Source organism: Coregonus lavaretus, assembly GCF_964263955.1.
Source record: "Coregonus lavaretus genome assembly, chromosome: 26".
In the NCBI taxonomy this organism is placed as follows: Eukaryota; Metazoa; Chordata; class Actinopteri; order Salmoniformes; family Salmonidae; genus Coregonus; species Coregonus lavaretus.
The window spans coordinates 20,428,917-20,449,489 of NC_140013.1; the positions used below are offsets into that span (position 1 = coordinate 20,428,917).

Sequence of the window (20,573 nt, forward strand, 5' to 3'; positions counted from 1 at the left end):
GGAGTGGTTGAAAAACAAGTTTTAATGACTCCAACCTAAGTGTATGTAAACTTCCGACTTCAACAGTATATAGGAAGTGCAGATGCTTCCTGGCTTTTCTCCTCTCTTCCACTATGATGAAATGGCACCCTATTCCCTATGTAGTGCACTACTTTTGACCAGGGCCCGTCAAAAGTAGTTCACTGTCTATACAGGGAATAGGGTCACATTTGAGACATACTGTGATGCAGTGCCTGGTCTCTGTGTGCAGCTGGCTAAGTGTTGCATTCACTGTAGTTCAGATTCACAACATTATTATTTCTGTCTGTTCAATCACTTCACCACGTTAGCCATTTATAATCACCATCTCGTCACACCTACACTGGAAGGACAGCCATCCGGAAAATGTGTTCAAGTTAAACTGAGGAGAGAGAGAAGGCAATAAGCAGCAATCAAATAACAGAGAGGATCTAATGGGAAAAGAGGGAGTTGGCCATTTTCATGCTGTTGCCTAAAGAGGGCTCTGTAACAACATTTTTTGATAATAGCAATAAAGACTTTTGTTTGTTGCGTTTGGCTCATCAATACATACTTGGTTACAGAACTCCCACCCTATGCGAGAGGCTAGCCTATCCTTTTATCCCTTTGGCTTAATGTAGATGAATGAGTCTAGGGTAAGCTAGTAGTAATGTTTCCGTTTCTTTAAGCTCCATACCGTATGGAAAACCCTGTGTGTGTGTGTGTGTGTGTGTGTGTAAGGCTCTGCACAGCCATAAGATACTATTGCTAATTGCTATAGGACAGAAAGAGAGACGGAAGAGGGAGGGACGTAAAGGGCCTCGTCAGCAGCAACTGAGGCCATTTATAATGATTAGCCGCACATTGCTAACAGTGCTAATCTCACAGGCTTAATATATTTTCATCGACAGGTTGGCTTCAGGCTGCAGATGAATAAAGGGCCAGGTCTGCCACTGCACTGACACAGTGAGATTACACACCAGCTAAACAACAGGCTACTTATTAGCTGTGTGTGAAGAGACGAGCTCTGAGGTGATTGGTACTGTGTCTGAGAGAAGGGGACTAGGGACGATAGCAAGGCTATTTGTTTGAAGAATAGGTTGGGGTACCGTGGGCAGTAGGAAGTTAGGAGTGGTACTATTTTGTCTGTGTGTTCGTATTCAAGTCAGGTGTACAGTCGTGGTCAAAAGTTTAGAGAATGACACAAGTATTGGTCTTCACAAAGTTTGCTGCTTCAGTGTTTTTAGATATTTTTGTCAGATGTTACTATGGTATACTGAAGTATAATTACAAGCATTCCATAAGTGTCAAAGGCTTTTATTGACAATTACATTAAGTTTATACAAAGAGTCAATATTTGCAGTGTTGACCCTTCTTTTTCAAGACCTCTGCAATCCGCCCTGGCATGCTGTCAATTAACTTCTGGGCCACATCCTGACTGATAGCAGCCCATTCTTGTATAATCAATGCAAGTTTGTCAGAATTTGTGGGGGTTTTTTTGTCCACCTGCCTGTTGAGGATTGACCACAAGTTCTCAATGGGATTAAGGTCTGGGGAGTTTCCTGGCCATGGACCCAAAATGTCGATGTTTTGTTCTCCGAGTCACTTAGTTATCACTTTTGCCTTATGGCAAGGTGCTCCATCATGCTGGAAAAGGCATTGTTCGTCACCAAACTGTTCTTGGATGGTTGGGAGAAGTTGCTCTCGGAGGATGTGTTGGTACCATTCTTTATTCATGGCTGTGTTTTTAGGCAAAATTGTGAGTGAGCCCACTCCCTTGGCTGAGAAGCAACCCCACACATGAATGGTCTCAGGATGCTTTACTGTTGGCATGACACAGGACTGATGGTAGCGCTCACCTTGTCTTCTCCGGACAAGCTTTTTTCCAGATGCCCCAAACAATCAGAAAGGGGATTCATCAGAGAAAATGACTTTACCCCAGTCCTTAGCAGTCCAATCCCTGTACCTTTTGCAGAATATCAGTCTGTCCCTGATGTTTTTCCTGGAGAGAAGAGGCTTCCTCGCTGCCCTTCTTGACACCAGGCCATCCTCCAAAAGTCTTCGCCTCACTGTGGGTGCAGATGCACTCAAACCTGCCTGCTGCCATTCCTGAGAAAGCTCTGCACTGGTGGTGCCCCGATCCCGCAGCTTAATCAACTTTAGGAGACGGTCCTGGCGCTTGCTGGACTTTCTTGGGCGCCCTGAAGCCTTCTTCACAACAATTGAACCTCTCTCCTTGAAGTTCTTGATGATCCGATAAATGGTTGATTTAGGTGCAATCTTACTAGCAGCAATATCCTTGCCTGTGAAGCCCTTTTTGTGCAAAGCTATGATGATGGCACGTGTTTCCTTGCAGGTAACCATGGTTAACAGAGGAAGAACAATGATTTCAAGCACCACCCTCCTTTTAAAGCTTCCAGTCTGTTATTCTAACTCAATCAGCATGACAGAGTGATCTCCGGCCTTGTCCTCGTCAACACTCTCACCTGTGTTAACGAGAGAATCACTGAGATGATGTCAGCTGGTTCTTTTGTGGCAAGGCTGAAATGCAGTGGAATTTTTTGGGGGGGATTAAGTTCATTTTCATGGCAAAGAGTGACTTTGCAATTAATTGCAATTCATCTGATCACTCATTCATAACATTCTGGAGTATATGGAAATTGCCATCATAAAAACTGAGGCAGACTTTCCATGACAGACTGACCAGGTGAATCTAGGTGAAAGCTATGATGTAAGCCTGACTTTGACTGACAGTGAAAAGGACATAAGACACATCTGTCAGATGATTTCAGATATACATTCAGGAGAGGGTCCCTCACTCCCTCCTTCCTTCCTTCCCTCCTGTCTGGTCATGCAGCATTAGCATGCAAGGTGTTAGCTGTGGTGTTAGCACTAGGCTAGTTGAGAGCGAGGGATGGAGGGAGAGCGAAGGAAAAGCACTTCAGGAGCTAAGTGCAGCCTTCTTCTTGCTCCTACATACTATACATGTAATGGAGCTGGAGTCTGCCAGACAGTCATCCCTCCTTTTTATGAGATGGAGATTTATGATAAGATCACAGTATAGCTACACGTCTGCCTCAGCTCCCCTGAAACCACCTGACAATGACTTTCTAAAGAATTAAGATTTATTCAACACTGTTTTATGCGCCTATGAGAAGTTTTTTATTTTTTATTTTTATTTTTTTTATTTATTGCAAATGGATGACATACTGTGCCTTCGGAAAGTATTCAGACATCTTGACTTTTTCCACATTTTGTTACGTTACAGCCTTATTCTAAAATGGATTACTTAAAAAAAAAAAAACTCAGTAATCTACAAGCAATACCCCATAATGACAAAACAAAAACAGTTCTTTTTTTAAATTGTTGCAAATGTATTAAAATACAAAACCGAAATACCTTACTTACATAAGTATTCAGACCCTTTGCTATGAGACTCGAGATTGAGCTCAGGTGCGTCCAGTTTTCATTGATCTAGAGCTCCAGAGTTCCTCTATGGAGATGGGAGAACCTTCCAGAAGGACAACCGTCTCTGCAGCACTCCACCAATCAGGCCTTTATGGTAGAGTGGCCAGACGGAAGCCACTCCTCAGTAAAAGGCACATGACTGCCCGCTTGGAGTTTGCCAAAAAGCACCTAAAGACTCTCAGACCATGACAAACAAGATTCTCTGGTCTGATGAAACCAAGATTGAACTTTTGGCCTGAATGCCAAGCGTCACGTCTGGAGGAAACCTGGCACCACCCCTACGGTGAAGCATGGTGGTGGCAGCATCATGCTGTGGGGATGTTTTCAGTGGCAGGGACTGGGAGACTAGTCAGGATTGAGGGAAAGATGAACGAAGCGAAGTACAGAGAGATCCTTGATGAAAACCTGCTCCAGAGCACTCAGGAGCTCAGACTGGGGAGAAGGTTCACCTTCCAACAGGACAACAACCCTAAGCACACAGCCAAGATGACGCAGGAGTGGCTTCGGGACAAGTCTCTGAGTGGCCCAGCCAGAGCTCGGAATTGAACGCGATCGAACATCTCTGTTGATACCTGAAAATAGCGGTGCAGCAACACTCCCCATCCAACCTGACAGAGCTTGAGAGGATCTGCAGAGAAGAATGGGAGAAACTCTCCAAATACAGGTGTGCCAAGCTTGTAGTGTCATACTCAAGAAGACTCAATGCTGTAATCGCTGCCAAAGGTGCCTTGAATACATGGCAGCGATTACAGCATCGAGTTTTCTTGGGTCTCTCTCCAGAGATGTTAGATCGGGTTCAATTCCGGGCTCTTTGGCAGTGATTACAGCATCGAGTCTTCTTGGGTATGACACTACAAGCTTGGCACACCTGTATTTGGGGAGTTTCTCCCAAAGTACTGAGTAAAGGGTCTGAGTAGAGTATCTCATGATAAGCTGTAGACCACACTATTTACCAAGAGTTTTCATCTATATTTTTCGTAGCTTTCTATTTACCACCAGAAACCGATGCTGGCACTAAGATTGCACTCAATAAGGCCATAAGTAAACAGGAAAACGCTCATCCAGAGGCAGTGCTCCTAGTGGCCGGGGACTTTAATGCAGGCAAACTTAAATCTGTTCTACCTAATTTCTACCAGCATGTTAAATGTGCAACCAGGGGGAAAAAAAGTCTAGACCACCTTTACTCCACACACAGAGATGCGTGCAGAGCTCTCCCTCACCCTCCATTTGGCAAATCTGACCATAACTCTATCCTCCTGATTCCTGCTTATAAGCAAAAACTAAAGCAGGAAGCACTAGTGACTCGGTTAATTAAAAAAGTGGACAGATGACGCAGATGCTAAGCTACAGGACTGTTTTGCTAGCACAGACTGGAATATGTTCCGGGATTCTTCCGATAGCATTGAGGAGTACACCACATCAGTCACTGCCTTCATCAATAAGTGCATCGATGACGTCGTCCCCACAGTGACCGTACGTACATACCAGAAGCCATGGATTACAGGCAAGATCCGCACTGAGCTAAAGGGTAGCGATGCCGCTTTCAAGGAGCGGGACTCTAACCCAGACGCTTATAAGAAATCCCGCTATGCCCTCCGACGAACCATCAAACAGGCAAAGAGTCAATACAGGACTAAGATTGAGTCGTACTACACCGGCTCCGACGCTCGTCGGATGTGGCAGGGCTTGCAAACTATTACAGACTACAAAGGGAAGCACAGCCGCGAGCTGCCCAGTGACACGAGCCTACCAGACGAGCTAAATTACTTCTATGCTCACTTCGAGGCAAGGAAGACTGAAGCATGTAAGAGAGCATCAGCTGTTCCGGACGACTGTGTGATCACGCTCTCCGTAGCCAATGTGAGTAAGACCTTTAAACAGGTCAACATTCACAAGGCCGCAGGGCCAGCTGGATTAACAGGACGTGTACTCCGAGCATGCTCTGACCAAATTGTGTCTTCACTGACATTTTCAACCTGTCCCTGACTGAGTCTGTAATACCAACATGTTTCAAGCAGGCCACCATAGTCCCTGTGCCCAAGAACACTAAGGTAACCTGCCTAAATGACTACAGACTCGTAGTACTCACGCCTGTAGCCATGAAGTGCTTTGAAAGGCTGGTCATGGCTCACATCAACACCATTATCCCAGAAACCCTAGACCCACTACAATTTGCATACCGCCCCAACAGATCCACAGATTATGCAATCTCTATTGCACTCCACACTGCCCTTTCCCACCTGGACAAAAGGAACACCTACGGGAGAATGCAGAGGGTAGTGCGTACGGCCCAGAACACTGGGGCCAAGCTTCCTGCCATCCAGGACCTCTATACCAGGCGGTGTCAGAGGAAGGCCCTAAAAATGTGTAAAAGACTCCAGCCACCCTAGTCATAGACTGTTCTCTCTGCTATCGCACGGCAAGCGGTATCGGAGCGCCAAGTCTAGGTCCAAAAGGCTTCTTAACAGCTTCAACCCCCAAGCCATACGACTCCTGAACAGCTAATCATGGCTACCCGGACTATTTGCACTGCCCCCCCACCCCATCCCCCTCTTTTACGCTCTTTTACGGTTATCCCGGCCCAGCCCAGCCCGCCCAGGGACCTGTTCAGGATTCTGGGCAGCTTGGCATAGATTGATGCCACCCTGACTCCCAGAGAGATGTGGAGGAGCTCAAGTCATTCAATCTCCCCATATCACCACACTGCTGCTGCCTCAACACAGAAACTAACCATCTCTCTCCCTCTCCTTGCAGCTCTGACCGGCTGATGGATGACACAATAAGGTAAGCCTAATGCAGACAGACATTATCTCTCTCTCACACACACACACACACACACACACACACACACACACACAGACACACAGCACATGTTTTACTATCCTTGTGGTGACCTAAAATTGAAATCCATTCAAAATCCTATTTTCCCTAACCTTAAACCTAACCCCTAAGCCTAAAATAGCTTTTGTCCTCGTGTCCCCACGAGATAACTTTTCTTGTTTTACTATCCTTGTTGGGACTTTGGGGATAGTCACACACACACTCACTACTCCCTAGTGTGGACTTTTTTGTTGTCTTTAAACTGTCTCCAGAAATGAGGCCGCATTTGTTGTAGCTGGGGATTTTAACAAAGCAAATTTGAGGAAAACGCTACCGAAGTTCTATCAACACCTTGACTGTTGTACTCGCGCTGCTAAAATGCTCGACCACTTTTATTCCCCCTTCCGGGATGCCTACAAGGCCCTCCCATGCCCTCCCTTCGGCAAATCAGATCATGACTCCATTTTGCTCCTCAAATAGGAAGTACCCGTGCTAAGGTCTATTCAACGCTGGTCTGACCAATTGGAATCCATGCTTCAAGTTTGTTTTGATCACATGGACTGGGATATGTTCTGGGTAGCCCCTGAGAATAACATTGATGTATACACGGACAAGGTGACTGAGTTCATCAGAAAGTGTATGGGGGATTTAAGGATAACACAGTGCCATCGACGTGGCCCGCTCCCAAGGACTGTGGGCTCTCGTTCTCCGTGGCCGACGTGAGTAAGACATTTAAGCGTGTTAACCCTCGCTTGGCTGCCAGCCCAGACGGAATCCCTAGCCCCTTCCTCCGAGCATGCGTCAACCAGCTGGCTGGAGTGTTTACAGACATATTCAATCTCTCCCTATCCCAGTCTGCTGTCCCCACTTGCTTCAAGATGTCCACCATTGTTCCTGTACCCAGGAAAGCAAAGGTAACTGAATTAATGACTGTCGCCTCGTAGCACTCACTTCTGTCATCATGAAGTGCTTTGAGGCACTGCACACTGCCCTATACCATCTGGACAAGAGGAATACCTATGTAAGAATGCTGTTCATTGACTATAGCTTAGCCTTCAACACCATAGTACCCTCCAAGTTCATCATTAAGCTCGGGGCCCTTGATCTGAACCCCACCCTGTGCAACTGGGTCCTGGACTTCCTGATGGGCCGCCCCCGTTGTTCCTGTACCCAAGAAAGCAAAGGTAACTGAACTAAATGACTATCGCCCCGTAGCACTCACTTCTGTCATCATGAAGTGCTTTGAGAGGTTAGTTAAGGATCATATCACCTGTACCTTACTTGACACGCACCTCAATTTGCATACCACCCCAATAGATCAACAGATGATGCAATCGCCATCGCACTGCACACTGCCCTATCCCATCTGGACAAGAGGAATACCTATGTAAGAGTGCTGTTCATTGACTGTAGCTCAGCCTTCAACACCATAGTACCCTCCAAGTTCATCATTAAGCTCGGGGCCCTGGGTCTGAACCCCACCCTGTGCAACTGGGTCCTGGACTTCCTGACGGGCCGCCCCCAGGTGGTGAAGGTAGGAAACAAGACCTCCACTTCACTGATCCTCAACACAAGGGCCCCACAATGGTGTGTGCTCAGCACCCTCCTGTACTCCCTGTTCACCCATGACTGCGTGGCCACGCAAGCCTCCAACTCAATCATTAGGTTTGCAGACAACACAACAGTAGTAGGCTTGAATACCAAAAATGACGAGACTGCCTACAGGGAGGAGGTGAGGGCCCTGGCGGAGTGGTGCCAGGAAAATAACCTCTCCCTCAACGTCAACAAAACGAAGGAGCTTATCGTGAACTTCAGGAAACAGCAGAGGGAGCACGCCCCTATCCACATCGACGGGACTGCAGTGGAGAAGGTGAATAGCGTCAAGTTCCTCGCCGTACACAACATTAACAATCTGAAATGGTCCACCCCACACAAACAGTGTGGTGAAGAAGGTGCAACAGCGCCTCTTCAACCTCAGGAGGCTGAATAAATTCTGCTTGGCCCCAAAGACCCTCACCAACATTTACAGATGCACAATTGAGAGCATCCTGTCGGGCTATATCACCGCCTGGTACGGCAACTGCACCGCCCGCAACCACAGGGCTCTCCAGAGGGTGGTGCGGTCTGCCCAACGCATCACCGGGGGCACACTGCCTGCCCTCCAGGACACCTACAGCACCCGATGTCACAGGAAGGCCAAAAAGATCATCAAGGACATCAACCACCTGAGCCACGGCCTGTTCACCCCGCTTCTACACCTGCATTACTAGCTGTTTGGGGTTTTAGGCTGGGTTTCTGTACAGCACTTCGAGATATTAGCTGATGTACGAAGGGCTATATAAAATAAAATTGATTGATTGATACTATCCAAAGGTGAGGTCAGTACAGGTGCATCAAAGCTGGGACCGAGAGACTGAAAAACAGCTTCTATCTCAAGGCCATCAGACTGTTAAACAGCCATCACTAGCCGGCTTCCACCCGGTTACTCAACCCTGCACCTTAGAGGCTGCTGCCCTATATACATAGACATGGAATCACTGGTCACTTTAATAATGTTTACATACTGCTTTGGTCATTTCATATGTTCAGTGAATTGGGAAAGTATTCAGACCCCTTGAATATTTCCCACATTTTGTTACATTACAGCCTTATTCTAAAATTGCTTAAATAATTTTTTCCCTCATCAATCTACACACAATAACCCATAATGACAAAGCGAAAACAGGTTTTTAGAAATGTTTTGTAACGTAACAAAATGTCAAAGGGTCTGAATACTTTCCGAATGCACTGGTATATACTGTATTCTATTCTGCTGTATTTTAGTCAATGCCACTCCAACATTGCTCGTCCTAATATTTATATATTTCTTAATTCACGTTCTTTTACTTTTAGATTTGTGTGTATTGTTGTGAATTGTTAGATACTACTGCACTGTTGGAGCTAGGAACACAAGCATTTCGCTACACCTACAATAACATCTGCTAAATATGTGTGTATGACCAATAAAATTTGATTTGATTTTGGGGGGCTGGTGTGGCGAGAGGGTGGTAGCTAGTTGCTACACTGGACGTTAGACATCTCCATGGGCATGAGGTGATGTCTAAAGAGTCCAGTACAGGGACAATAGTGATCCTGACAAATTAGATGGTGACCTTGGTCTGTGTGGAGCTCCTTGCCTCTGACCCCACCTCTTTTCTGTGACACCATTAGATGAGGAGATTACACCATTAACCCAGAGATAGAGACCAGCTTTCAGGCCTAAGTGGGCTGATGTGGTCAAGCACAGTTTGAAGAGAGAGGAACTGGACTATGCCTCTATCCCTCCCACCGTCTCAGCCTCCCTGTTGCCTCTATCCCTCCCACCGTCTCAGCCTCCCTGTTGCCTCTAACCCTCCCACCGTCTCAGCCTCCCTGTTGCCTCTATCCCTCCCACCGTCTCAGCCTCCCTGTTGCCTCTATCCCTCCCACCGTCTCAGCCTCCCTGTTGCCTCTATCCCTCCCACCGTCTCAGCCTCCCTGTTGTCTCTATCCCTCCCACCGTCTCAGCCTCCCTGTTGCCTCTATCCCTCCCACCGTCTCAGCCTCCCTGTTGCCTCTATCCCTCCCACCGTCTCAGCCTCCCTGTTGTCTCTATCCCTCCCACCGTCTCAGCCTCCCTGTTGCCTCTATCCCTCCCACCGTCTCAGCCTCCCTGTTGCCTCTATCCCTCCCACCGTCTCAGCCTCCCTGTTGTCTCTATCCCTCCCACCGTCTCAGCCTCCCTGTTGCCTCTATCCCTCCCACCGTCTCAGCCTCCCTGTTGCCTCTATCCCTCCCACCGTCTCAGCCTCCCTGTTGTCTCTATCCCTCCCACCGTCTCAGCCTCCCTGTTGTCTCTATCCCTCCCACCGTCTCAGCCTCCCTGTTGCCTCTATCCCTCCCACCGTCTCAGCCTCCCTGTTGTCTCTATCCCTCCCACCGTCTCAGCCTCCCTGTTGTCTCTATCCCTCCCACCGTCTCAGCCTCCCTGTTGCCTCTATCCCTCCCACCGTCTCAGCCTCCCGGTTGCCTCTATCCCTCCCACCGTCTCAGCCTCCCGGTTGTCTCTATCCCTCCCACCGTCTCAGCCTCCCTGTTGTCTCTATCCTTCCCACCGTCTCAGCCTCCCTGTTGCCTCTATCCCTCCCACCGTCTCAGCCTCCCGGTTGCCTCTATCCCTCCCACCGTCTCAGCCTCCCGGTTGTCTCTATCCCTCCCACCGTCTCAGCCTCCCTGTTGCCTCTATCCTTCCCACCGTCTCAGCCTCCCGGTTGCCTCTATCCCTCCCACCGTCTCAGCCTCCCTGTTGCCTCTATCCCTCCCACCGTCTCAGCCTCCCTGTTGCCTCTATCCCTCCCACCGTCTCAGCCTCCCTGTTGCCTCTATCCCTCCCACCGTCTCAGCCTCCCTGTTGCCTCTATCCCTCCCACCGTCTCAGCCTCCCTGTTGCCTCTATCCCTCCCACCGTCTCAGCCTCCCTGTTGCCTCTATCCCTCCCACCGTCTCAGCCTCCCTGTTGCCTCTATCCCTCCCACCGTCTCAGCCTCCCTGTTGCCTCTATCCCTCCCACCGTCTCAGCCTCCCTGTTGCCTCTATCCCTCCCACCGTCTCAGCCTCCCTGTTGCCTCTATCCCTCCCACCGTCTCAGCCTCCCTGTTGCCTCTATCCCTCCCACCGTCTCAGCCTCCCGGTTGCCTCTATCCCTCCCACCGTCTCAGCCTCCCGGTTGCCTCTATCCCTCCCACCGTCTCAGCCTCCCTGTTGCCTCTATCCCTCCCACCGTCTCAGCCTCCCTGTTGCCTCTATCCCTCCCACCGTCTCAGCCTCCCTGTTGCCTCTATCCCTCCCACCGTCTCAGCCTCCCTGTTGCCTCTATCCCTCCCATCCATCTTCTCTCCCTGCCACAGCCCACCCACAGATCGCTGCCCGTAGGGGAGGCTACTGGCACAAGTGCTTCATTAAGTGGACTTCACCCTTTCCCTCCCTCTCCCACTCTCCTCCCTCTTGTTAAAGTCAATCAGAAAATTACACTGGATGAGAAAGCCACGATCATTACCGGTTCTCTGCCCGTCTTGAACACGCCTAAAGCCAGAAGATAATAAAGCTTATTTTTTCTCCTAGGTGGCCCCCAGGGGACCCTTTCATGTTTTACTGTTGTTACCTTGTTACAGTCTCTGAGGCCAGGGCTGACTGTTGCGTAATCCTACCTGCAGCTAGGCAATTAGTGTCACCAGATCTGTTCCCATATTTGCAACCAGAGCTAAATTATGTTTACATCGGCTTGATCCCAGACTTTTTTCACCTCGCTGCCCAAAAAAAGAGGCTGCCTGTATCCAGAGCACGATGCCAGGGAATACATTTTAATACACCTGTATTTTTCCAATGAAAAACAAAAATCTATCAGTATGTTGCCAAATACTGTCTTATATGAGGGCTTATCACATTATAAGGGAAGTAATTAGGAGAGGGGTTTTGGGCTGTGGATGACGGTGCAGGGTTAACTATATCAGATGCCAGTGCGGGGTTAAAAGGAGTTGGGTGCTAACTGCCAAGATGTAGTTCACTTCCCCAAAGCTGCCGAGGCCTATGTTTGAATGCGGAAGTTTCGATATCACTGCCATTTAATCTTCCAATAATGGCAAGGCAGCACTCAGCTGAAGGAGAAGGGCGAACATGAAGTGCTGGATGTCCATGTACACCGAAGAACACCACAAGACCTCAAATTAGCTAAAGCCCTCAGGCTTTGTTCCAGGCTTTACGCCTTTGAAGGAAATGGACTCTAACTGAATGGGACCGTCTGACGGTACTGAGGTGCATATATATACACACACACAGTTTTGGCGGTTTTGGAGCAGTGGCTTCTTCCTTGCTGAGCGGCCTTTCAGGTTATGTCGATATACGACTCGTTTTACTGTGGATATAGATCTTTTTGTACCTGTTTCCTCCAGCATCTTCACAAGGTCCTTTGCTGTTGTTCTGGGATTGATTTGCACTTTTCGCACCAAAGTACGTTCATCTCTAGGAACAGATGAACGCGTCTCCTTCCTGAGCGGTATGACGGCTGCGTGGTCCCATGGTGTTTATACTTGCATACTATTGTTTGTACAGATGAACGTGGTACCTTCAGGCGTTTGGAAATTGCTCCTAAGGATGAACCAGTCTTGTGGAGGTCTACCATTTTTTTTCTCAGGTCTTGGCTGATTTCTTTTGATTTTCCCATGATGTCAAGCAAAGAGGCACTGAGTTTGAAGGTAGGCCTTGAAATACATCCACAGGTACACCTCCAAGTGATTTGAAATTATGTCAATTAGCCTATCAGAAGCTTCTAAAGGCATGACATCATTTTCTGGAATTTTCCAAGCTGTTTAAAGGCACAGTCAACTTAGTGTATGTAAACTTCTGACCCACTGGAATTGTGATACAGTGAATTATAAGTGAAATAATCTGTCTGTAAACAATTGTTGGAAAAATTACGTGTCATTCACAAAGTAGATGTCCTAACCAGAGCATATGAGCGGAGTGGAGCGGGAGCGAGCGTGGAGCGTGAGCGGACGGATTTTGAACAGAGCGCAGAGCGGCATTTTTAAAAGGACGGAGCGTCGCCCTATGTCCCGCTCCAATTTCGCTCGCTCACACCACGAGTCTGAAGCATGCTCAAGCCTGACCCAGAATCCATCTGTTTAATTTAATTTGTGTCGTCCATTAATTTGTATTTTATAGAGCGAGAGGAGCAGCAGCAGCAACAAGAGAAAAGGGTTGAGGAATTCAAAAGTTTATTCACTGCACGCAAAGGCCCAACCATAACAAGGGAGAGAAAAAGAGAGCTGGATGTAGCATTTTTTGAAATGATTTTCATGGACTATGAACCGCTGAGGAAAGGAGAACGCGAAGGGATGCAACACTTCGCCAGCGCAGCTCAACCGGGCTACACTCCCCCAAGAAACTATGATAAATCAGTACTTTACTTTGTCAAATTTACATCTGAGATGCCCCATTCACATGCTTCAGCTGGCGATCAAAAACGCCGTTAACAAGCACGACAACATTAATAGGCTGTTAGTGAAAGTCGGGCACCTGGTGAAAAGTGTACGCAAGAGCACAGAGGAAACCGACCAATTAGGTGTCCGCCCCACAAATGCCTGCGCCATTCGATGGAGCAGCCAGCTGCGGATGATTCAGTCGTTCATCCGGTTGTTCCAAAAAGACCCGTTATGGTAAAACAAACTCAAGTCTAATGTTGCTAACATCACCCTGAATCAAGTACGGCAGCTGACGCACCTTGTCAGTGTGCTGACACCACTAGCAGACCTCACAGACAAAATGCAGAAGGAGCTGGGGAACCTGGGGATGATCCTCCCTGCTGTCACAGAAATCAAATCCCTGCTCACCGATTACACTCACGCTGCACTTCCAATGGGCATCGCTGCTTTTGCAGAAACATTGGCAAACAACGTGTCAATTCGCTATGGAATATACTATACTGATTAACATCTCATTTTAGCGTCAGTGTTAGATCCCCGTTTCAAGACAGAATGGATAATCCGAGATGAGTCTGTATGCAACAAATTCGGGGAGATAAAGTAAGGCTGTGGTTTAAGCTAAAAGTGAAATACATGCAGATTTCGTTCCTTTTTTGGAGTGAGCGGGGGGCGATTTGAGTGGAGCGCGATGCAAACTGCGTTGAGCGCTGAGCGATAATGAGCGGACTGGCCTGATGTGGCTTTGAGCGGGGGGAGCGGAGGGGTGAACAGCTCCGTGAGCGAGGAGCTGAGATTCTCACCGCTCCACTCCGCTCATATGCTCTGGTCCTAACCGACTTGCCAAAACTATTGTTTGTTAACAAGAAATTTGTGGAGTGGTTGAAAAATGAGTTTTAATGACTCCAACCTAAGTGTATGTTAACTTCCGACTTCAACTGTACAGTCGTGGTCAAAAGTTTTGAGAATGACACAAGTATTGGTCTTCACAAAGTTTGCTGCTTCAGTGTTTTTGAGATATTTTTGTCAGATGTTACTATGGTATACTGAATTATAATTACAAACATTCCATAAGTGTCAAAGGCTTTTATTGACAATTACATTAAGTTTATGCAAAGAGTCAATATTTGCAGTGTTGACCCTTCTTTTTCAAGACCTCTGCAATCCGCCCTGGCATGCCGTCAATTAACTTCTGGGCCACATCCTGACTGATGGCAGCCCATTCTTGCATAATCAATGCTTGGAGTTTGTCCGAATTTGTGGGGTTTTGTTTTTCCACCCGCCTCTTGAGGATTGACCACAAATTCTCAATGGGATTATGGTCTGGGGAGTTTCCTGGCCATGGACCCAAAATGTCGATGTTTTGTTCCCCGAGCCACTTAGTTATCACTTTTGCCTTATGGCAAGGTGCTCCATCATGCTGGAAAAGGCATTGTTCGTCACCAAACTGTTCTTGGATGGTTGGGAGAAGTTGCTCTCGGAGGATGTGTTGGTACCATTCTTTATTCATGGCTGTGTTTTTAGGCAAAATTGTGAGTGAGCCCACTCCCTTGGCTGAGAAGCAACCCCACACATGAATGGTCTCAGGATGCTTTACTGTTGGCATGACACAGGACTAATGGTAGCGCTCACCTTGTCTTCTCCGGAAAAGCTTTTTTCCGGATGCCCCAAACAATCAGAAAGGGGATTCATCAGAGAAAATGACTTTACCCCAGTCCTCAGCAGTCCAATCCCTGTACCTTTTGCAGAATATCAGTCTGTCCCTGATGCTTTTCCTGGAGAGAAGTGGCTTCCTCGCTGCCCTTCTTGACACCAGGCCATCCTCCAAAAGTCTTCGCCTCACTGTGCGTGCAGATGCACTCACACCTGCATGCTGCCATTCCTGAGAAAGCTCTGCACTGGTGGTGCCCCGATCCCACAGCTGAATCAACTTTAGGAGACGGTCCTGGCGCTTGCTGGACTTTCCTGGGCGCCCTGAAGCCTTCTTCACAACAATTGAACCTCTCTCCTTGAAGTTCTTGATGATCTGATAAATGGTTGATTTAGGTGCAATCTTACTAGCAGCAATATCCTTGCCTGTGAAGCCCTTTTTGTGCAAAGCAATGATGACGGCAAGTGTTTCCTTGCAGGTAACCATGGTTAACAGAGGATGAACAATGATTTAAAGCACCACCCTCCTTTTAAAGCTTCCAGTCTGTTATTCTAACTCAATCAGCATGACAGAGTGATCTCCAGCCTTGTCCTCGTCAACACTCTCACCTGTGTTAACGAGACAATCACTGACATGATGTCAGCTGGTCCTTTTGTGGCAGGGCTGAAATCCAGTGGAAATGTTTTTGGGGGATTAAGTTCATTTTCATGGCAAAGAGGGACTTTGCAATTAATTGCAATTCATCTGATCACTCCTCATAACATTCTGGAGTATATGCAAATTGCCATCATAAAAACTGAGGCAGTAGACTTTATGAAAATTAATATTTGTGTCATTCTCTTTTGACCATGACTGTAAATTCATACAGTACCAGTCAAAAGTTTGGTCACACCTACTCATTCAAGGGTTTTTCTTTATTTTTACTATTTTCTAAATTGTAGAATAATAGTGAAGACATCAAAACTATGAAATAACACATATGGAATCATGTAGTAACCAAAAAAGTGTTAAACAAATCGAAATATATTTTATATTTGAGATTCTTCAAAGTAGCCACCCTTTGCCTTGATGACAGCTTTGCACACTCTTGGCATTCTCTCAACCAGCTTAATGAGGAATGCTTTTCCAACAGTCTGGAAGGAGTTCTCACATGCTGAGTACTTGTTGGCTGCTTTTCCTTCACTCTGCGGTCCAACTCATCCCAAACCATCTCAATTTGGTTGAGGTCGGGTGATTGTGGAGGCCAGGTCATCTGATGCAGCACTCCATCACTCTCCTTCTTGGTCAAATAGTCCTTAAACAGCCTGGAGGTGTGTTGGGTCATTGTCCTGTTGAAAAACAAATGATAGTCCCATTAATCACAAACCAGATGGGATGGCTTATCGCTGCAGAATGCTGTGGTAGCCATGCTGGTTAAGTGTGCCTTGAATTCTAAATAAATCACTGATAGCGTACCCAGCAAAGCACCCCCACACCATCACACATCTTCCTCCATGCTTCATGGTGGGAACCACACATGCAGAGATCATCCGTTCACCTACTCTGCGTCTCAGAAATACACGGCGGTTGGAACCAAAAAATCTCAAATTTGGCCTAATCAGACCAAAGGACAGATTTCCACCGGTCTAATGTCCTTTGCTCGTGTTTTTTGGCCCAAGCAAGTCTCTTCTTATTATTGGTGTCCTTTAGTAGTGGTTTCTTTGCAGTAATTCGACCATGAAGTCCTGATTCACGCAGTCTCCTCTGAACAGTTGAATTTGAAATGCGTCTGTGACTTGAACTCTGTGAAGCATTTATTTGGGCTGCAATTTCTGAGGCTGGTAACTCTAATGAACTTATCCTCTGCAGCAGAGGTAACTCTGGGTCTTCTTTCGTGTGGCGAGCCAGTTTCATCATAGCTCTTGATGTTTTTTGCGAGTTCACTTGAAGAAACGTTCAAAGTTCTTGAAATGTTCCGTATTGACTGACCTTCATGTCTTAAAGTAATGATGGACTGTCGTTTCTCTTTGCTTATTTGAGCTGTTTTTGCCATAATATGGACTTGGTCTTTTACCAAGTAGGGCTGTCTTCTGTATATATCCCCCCCAACCACCACCTTGTCACAACACAACTGACTGGCTCAAACGCATTAAGAAGGAAAGAAATTCCACATGAATTTTTATGAAGGCACACCTGTTAATTGAAATGCATTCCAGGTGAATACCTCATGAAGCTGGTTGAGAAAATGCCAAGAGTGTGCAAAACTGTCAAGGCAAAGGGTGGCTTCTTTGAAGAATCTCAAATATAAAATATATTATTTGTTTAACGCTTTTTTGGTTACTACATGATTCCATATGTGTTATTTCATAGTTTTGATGTCTTCACAATTTTTCTACAATGTAGAAAATAGTAAAATAAAGAAAAAACTTTGGCTGGTACTGTATACGTATGTGTGTATTTGTATATGTGTATGTGTGTGTGTGTGTGTGCGCTCTCGCTTCGATGTATGCGTGGCTGTGGGCCCACACCACGGCTACCCTTGCCACCACTCCTGAAATAAATCCTCTGGTAAACTCTGTGTGTTAGCATTACACGCCTCAGTGTGTCTGTGCGCTAATATCCACAGGGCCTCAGAGCGACTCAGCTCCCCCTTTATTTCTCGCTCTCTCTCTCTGCATTCTAAATTAATGTGAAGGTCCCCCCCCCCCTAATGGGTGTCTCCGCCTCCACCTGCCTTCTGTTTGTCACGGTAGTTGCACCTGGGGGACACACACACACACACACTATCGTGCCTCGTACTCTGCTAGAGAAAAGCTGTTTGATAACAAGTCTTACAGGTGTGATATTGTAGGGTTGCCTATATTCTCGGTTGGAGGAAATATGTTTTATTACAAAGCGGAAGTCTTACAGGGTGATATTGTAGGGTGGGTCACCTCTCCCCTGATTTAACCTGTGTATGTCACTGTCTTCTTCCTCTTCTTCTCTCCCTGCAGTATTGCCATGGTGACCAAGGAGAACATGACATCCCAGAGAGGGCTGTTGAAGTCCATACAGAGCAGGGTCAACACTTTGGCCAGTATCCTTTACAACACCCAGCAAACCTTATGAATATTGGAGGTTCTACATTAAACATCATGTTGTTTAGTCCAGGACTAGCCTTAATCTGTGTCTGGGAAGCCAACCCTATGTTCATATATGTGTGAGAAAGAACAAATTCACATGAAAAAAATATTCACAAATATACTTATTTTGCGTTTTAACCAGACAATACATTCTGGAAATTGTCCAGGTATCATGTGTTTTTAACAACTTTTATTAGATCATAATTGTCTTTTAATGCCACTTAGTATACATTTTTATCCAAAGCAATTTACAGAGTGTACATGTTAAGTGATCTCCGCAGGAACTGAACCCACGACCTTGGCATTGTTGGTGCAATTCTCTTACTCGTTAGGTCCTCTATTTAACATACTATTACCTCATGTGAGCTGAAACCAGACAGCAATAGAGTCCCTTAAACAATGAATGCCAGAGTGCCTGTCGGTACACATTACACATCCTAACTGCTTAAAAGGCACACTGGGCATGTTTCAGTTAGAACGTTTTATCTCAGTGTGAGGCTCCAATTTCAGTTTGTGGGTGTATCCAAAATGTATCCATCCCAGCCAGCTTTAAAGACGTCCTTCAGTGGTTTTCGAACTTTTCCTGTTGAAAAGTGATATCCCAAGTATAAATATAGTGTAGTACACGTCACTTCTCTTCTGCCTGGCATCTTCTCTTTGCTCAGAGCATTGTTTTCAGGCCTTCCGGCCGGGCGATTCGATATCTTCCTCACACGGGGCACCAACACCAGCCTCTAAGGAAATATCTGAGCATGCTGAGCAATTTGATCCATTCTGGTCCATTTAACTGACTGGGGGGATTGAGAGGCTTAAATTGCTCCATTCCTCACTCCTGCTAGGGTTCTGTGAACAACATATAGGATAATATTTCACTTTGCTGTCAAAAGAGAAGATCAGTTGCCTGTTTCAGAGATTTCAGAACAGACAAAATAATTAGCAATGACACCAGAAAAGCAGGCAGTTTAGCTTTTTTAGATTGTAATGAAGGATTAAGGCCAGAGGGGGTGTGGTATATGGCCAATATACCACGTCTAAGGGCTGTTCTTAGGTACGACGCAACACGGATACAGCCCTTAGCCGTGGTATATTGGCCATATACCACAAACCCTGAGGTGCCTTATTGCTATTATAAACTGGTTACCAATGTAATTAGAGCAGTAAAAATAAAGGTTTTGTTCTATACGGTCTTATATACAACAGCTTTCAGCCAATCATCATTCAGGGCTCGAACCACCCAGTTTATAATTCCAATGTAATGATTATCTGAACATTACTTGTAATAAGAGGTGGTTCACTGTTTCCCTTAACTTCCTCCTCCAGATCGTTTCCCAGCCATCAACAACCTCATCCAGCGAATCAACCTGCGGAAGAGGCGGGACTCCCTAATCCTGGGCGGAGTCATCGGCGTCTGCACCATCCTCCTGCTGCTCTACGCCTTTCACTGATGACGGACAGACCGGTCGTACAATCGGTACTCTGCGTTTGTAACATCGGAATCAGAACTCTGGAGAATGGGCTTGAGTGATTGGAGGCCGCTGGACGGACGGACGGACTGACGGACGGACAGACAGACATCCTCTTGGCCCAATCAGTTAACAGGATTGATCAAAGCCAGCATGGACTTCCTGATTTGTATTTAGCAGTGGGAGGGGAGAAGGAGATGGGGAGATGGAGCAGCATCTTTTTTTTTTTTTTTTCCTATCAAAAGTGAATGTGCTGTTCAACTCTGGTTAAGGGAACGGAGACCAAATGTACTAATATGACTAGATTTTAAAGAATTATATATAAAGAACACTTGCTTCAAGAAGGAGTTAAAGGCTCTGAAGACAGACTGCGGAAACGAAAGAGGGGGACTGTTTGCTGTCGATGTTGTAGATTTCTGAGGTGGAAGGATTTTTAGTTGAATGGTCCTTTTTTAGTGACGGGAGATTCAGGATGTTCATCATCATCATCATGGCCTGTACAATGTGCATTATTAATAAATTATTCATATACAGTATGTGATACTAGGCACTTAACATTTTATTTTTCAATATATATTTTTTTGAACTTCGACATGTATTGAGAAATTGTATTTTTCATTGAAGACCATTGATGGAACTCTAGTGCTGCAAATTCTGTTGTGCTGCATGGATGACTTCATAATCACTGTAGTACTTTAAACAATGGCCACATACAGGTGTATGGTTAAACCAAAACTCTGAAAGTCTCTGACTTCTTTCATTACGTGTTTCCCTCAACTTACTTAATATGCCACTTAGCAGACACTTATCCAAAGTAACTTGCAGTACAGTGAGTGCATGCATACATTTTTAGTGTGTGTATGTGTTTCCCTGTGGTAATCGGACCCACGACCTTGGTGTTGCTAGCACCACGCTCTCACCAACTGAGCCACACAAGATCGCTTGAAGTCCAGAGATCTGTAAGAGTGATCAGCCTTTAGCCCTTTTTTAATTTATTTTTTATTTCACCTTTATTTAACCAGGTAAGCCAGTTGAGAACAAGTTCTCATTTACAACTGCGACCTGGCCAAGATAAAGC

The 20,573-nt window shown here is 46.3% G+C and overlaps 1 protein-coding gene across 4 annotated transcripts in view; it reads left to right on the forward strand.

The window, feature by feature from the left end:
- Positions 1-20,087, forward strand: part of LOC311101805 (Golgi SNAP receptor complex member 1) — a 68,036-nt gene extending 47,949 nt beyond the window's left edge. For 2 of the 4 annotated variants that reach the window (XM_084142996.1, XM_084142997.1), the window contains exons 7-9: positions 6,220-6,249; positions 17,904-17,986; positions 19,353-20,087. In XM_084142996.1, coding sequence (XP_083999122.1) covers positions 6,220-6,249; positions 17,904-17,986; positions 19,353-19,477 — 238 coding nt within the window. In that variant the 3' untranslated portion in view covers positions 19,478-20,087. The remainder of the gene's footprint in view (positions 1-6,219; positions 6,250-17,903; positions 17,987-19,352) is intronic. The other 2 variants (XM_084142998.1, XM_084142999.1) reach the window with 1 other exon arrangement.
- Positions 20,088-20,573: the final 486 nt, after the last annotated feature.